Source organism: Monopterus albus, unplaced genomic scaffold, assembly GCF_001952655.1.
Source record: "Monopterus albus unplaced genomic scaffold, M_albus_1.0 scaffold481.1, whole genome shotgun sequence".
Classification (NCBI taxonomy): domain Eukaryota; kingdom Metazoa; phylum Chordata; class Actinopteri; order Synbranchiformes; family Synbranchidae; genus Monopterus; species Monopterus albus.
The window spans coordinates 53,818-57,139 of NW_018128361.1; the positions used below are offsets into that span (position 1 = coordinate 53,818).

The 3,322-nt window shown below is 41.1% G+C and overlaps 1 protein-coding gene across 2 annotated transcripts in view; it reads left to right on the forward strand.

Moving 5' to 3' along the window:
- vegfaa (vascular endothelial growth factor Aa) overlaps positions 1–3,322 on the forward strand; it is a 20,048-nt gene that overhangs the window by 10,180 nt on the left and 6,546 nt on the right. Inside the window, exon 6 of one of the 2 annotated variants that reach the window (XM_020587815.1) lies at positions 569–700. The exons of the other annotated variant lie outside the window; for it this stretch is intronic. Coding sequence (XP_020443471.1) covers positions 569–700 — 132 coding nt within the window. The remainder of the gene's footprint in view (positions 1–568; positions 701–3,322) is intronic. 2 annotated transcript variants of the gene reach the window in all.

Genomic DNA, 3,322 nt, shown 5'->3' on the forward strand with positions numbered 1-3,322 from the left:
TGTTCCAGCTGAAACAGGATGCTGAGGGAGAACATTATCAGTGGTGGAAAGGCAGGATAAATTTACAATTTGCCTTGGCTTTATTGGTTTGATTTTTTTTATCCACATTTGCTAGTGTAGGAAGACGTCACCATTTAGAATTCATTGATGTTTCGTTGTTCTTTAGGTATAAAGTTATGAGCATGGGGGCATAAGACATAGTGCAAAGCTTCTCTGACTGAGTAGACTTCACCTTGTGATTTACACCAATGCAGGTGCAATCAGGTTCTGCGTTGCTCCTGGAGAACATCACACCAAATTTAAATCATAAAGGGTGAAAGCGCTTGAGGATGCCAGAATTAGTCCGATTGCTGAACCATCATTTTTGAGTCACAAATCCTCTTCTGTGTAAACCAACGCACATTTTGTCATTACAATGCGATCATGGTGGGGAGTGGGTTGGGGTTTTATTGCTGGGGGGAGGGGGTGCATGAGTGTCTGTGTCTGCCCCTTCTGCAGATTTCGCTCTGTAGCTTAGATCTCTCTCTCTCTCTTTCTCTCTCTCCCTCCCTTTTTGTTTCCCTTGCAGCCACTGTGCGCCTTGCTCACAGAGAAGAAAGCGCTTGTTTGTGCAGGATCCTCACACCTGTAAATGTTCCTGCAAATTCACACAATTAAACTGCAAGTCCAGGCAACTTGAGTTAAACGAAAGAACTTGCAGGTTTGTTTACCATACATACAGTATCATGATAAACAATGTGCCTTGAATTCCCCATGTTTTTACCTTTTCTACCATGTCTCTGCCCATCTCTGATCCTCCAGCAAAGATGGATTACCTGCTGAGAGATGCATGCTTTGCCCTGCTTTTTAATGTTGTGTTGGTGTTTGTAGATGAGAATGTGGCAGCTCTGTGCTTCCTTGTGCTTGTATTGTATCTTGTCAGATCATGAATCAATCTCTGGACCCCTACCCAGTCTGACCAGGGTATGGTTAGCCACATGTCGTCATTCAACCACTGGCTGTCTAGGTGGTGTCCAGAAAATGATGTGGGCTTCATAGACAAATGGAAAACATTTTGGGGAAAACCTGGTCTGATTAGCAGAAATGGCATCCATCCCACTTTGGATGGTATGGTTCTCATAGAAATATGGCTGAGATAATTACACAGCCTAAATTATGACAACCCAACCTAATTAAAATTAAGAGTACTTTTTAATAGAATAATTAAAGAGGACAATCAAATCAGGCTATTAAATATCAGATTTTTCTGATATAAATCATTACTGAATCATTTGGAAGATTAACATCACACTGATTTATTCTCTCTTACTGAAATCTGGTTACAGTGTAAGTCAGGGGTGCCCAATACGTCGATCACAAAGGTAGTGTTGGTAGATCATGTGTCAATATGATCAGCTTAGTTAATGCTTTCAAATAAAAAATGCAACATGTCTCCTCAAAGCTGCAGCGCCATTTTTTGGGGAACTTCCAAAACCTCGCATTAGAGCTGGAGAAGCAACACAAGGCGTGTGTGCAACTTGACATTGCACGCTACACAGAGCAGATTGACAACTGTTGGTCAGAGTTTGACAAACGCTTTCAAGACTTTGCTTCACTCCAGCCAGTCGCTACATTTATGTGATACCCATTTAGGGAAGATACTGAGGTTGATTCATTCACATCAAAAATTGCAACGCTGTTTCACCTGAGCTGGTCTGGACTGGAGGATGAGATATTGACACTACAGGCTGACATTCCACTGAAATCAGGGCAAATGGACTGTTTTGGAACTTACAGAGGAAAAGTACCCAAAGATGAGGAAATGTGCCACCTCCTTGACTGCATTACTTGGCTCTACTTATTTATGAGTCAGCATTTTCCCAAATGAAGATTATTAAGTCCAAATACTGCTCCACCCTTACTGATGATCATCTGGAAGTCGGCTTGAGGCTGGCTACCAGCAACTACTGTCCAGACTATGCAGCCCTGGCTGATTCCATTCAGTGCAAGTCATCAGAGTAAACTAACTTAAAGGTTCATGCAGTTATGTAAGGTGCGCCGACATATATTGTGTTTACATAAAGTATGCTCAGTATATATATAAATATGTTTAGTATTTTTAGTGTAGATAGAACATTTTGACCCTGGTCTAAGTGAATCTCACAACCCCACCCCCACTTTGTGACATTTAAGGATATAATTCCATTATTATTTACTTCAGTGCCATGTGCCAACACAATGGAGGGAGGCCACCTTAACTTTACTCCCACACAAGTCGATAATCTTGTTGATAGTACTGCAGCCTCCCTGTGTATGACAGTTGATACTGTTGCCCCTCTGAAAACAAGGCAGTGAAACAGAGGAGACCCCATGGTACAGCTCGCAGCTCCGCTCCCTAAAGCAGGCATCATGGAAACTGGAAAGGAGGTGGCGCTCCACTAAGTCAGAAGAGTTTTTCTTAGCCTGGAAAGATAGTTTAATAACATATAAAAAAAAAAGCCCTTCGTAGTGCCAGAACCACATTTTATTCACCACTGATGGAGGAAAATAAGAACAACCCCAGGTTTCTTTTCAGCACTGTAGCCAGGCTGACAAAGAGCCACAGAGCTGTTGAGCTCAACATTCTCTTAGATCTCAGTGGTAATGACTTTAAGAACTTCTTTACAAATGAAATCACAACTATTAGAGGAAAAAAATAATCAACTCTCACAGACATGCCATCAACTAAAATGCTTTAGAAACATCTGTAAGCCCTCAGTTATATGTAGACTACTTCTCTCCCATAGATCTCTCTGAGTTGACCTTAACAACTGCTTCATCTAAATCATCATGTTTCTTAGACCCCATCCCGACCAGGCTGCTCAAAGACATCTTTCCCCTAATCAACACGTCCATGCTAGATCTGATTAACCTCTCTCTATTAACAGGTTATGTTCCACAGGCTTTTAAAGTTGCAGTAATTAAACTTCTACTCAAAAAGCCTACTCTTAGAAACCTGTTGTCTAACCTTATAGTTACAGTGCCTTGCGAAAGTATTCGGCCCCCTTGAACTTTGTGACCTTTTGCCACATTTCAGGCTTCAAACATAAAGATATAAAACTATTTTTTTGTGAAGAATCAACAACAAGTGGGACACAATCATGAAGTGGAACGAAATTTATTGGCTATTTCAAACGTTTTTAACAAATAAAAAACTGAAAAATTGGGTGTGCAAAATTATTCAGCCCCCTTAAGTTAATACTTTGTAGCGCCACCTTTTGCTGCGATTACAGCTGTAAGTCGCTTGGGGTATGTCTCTATCAGTTTTGCACATCGAGAGACTGAAATTTTTGCCCATTCCTCC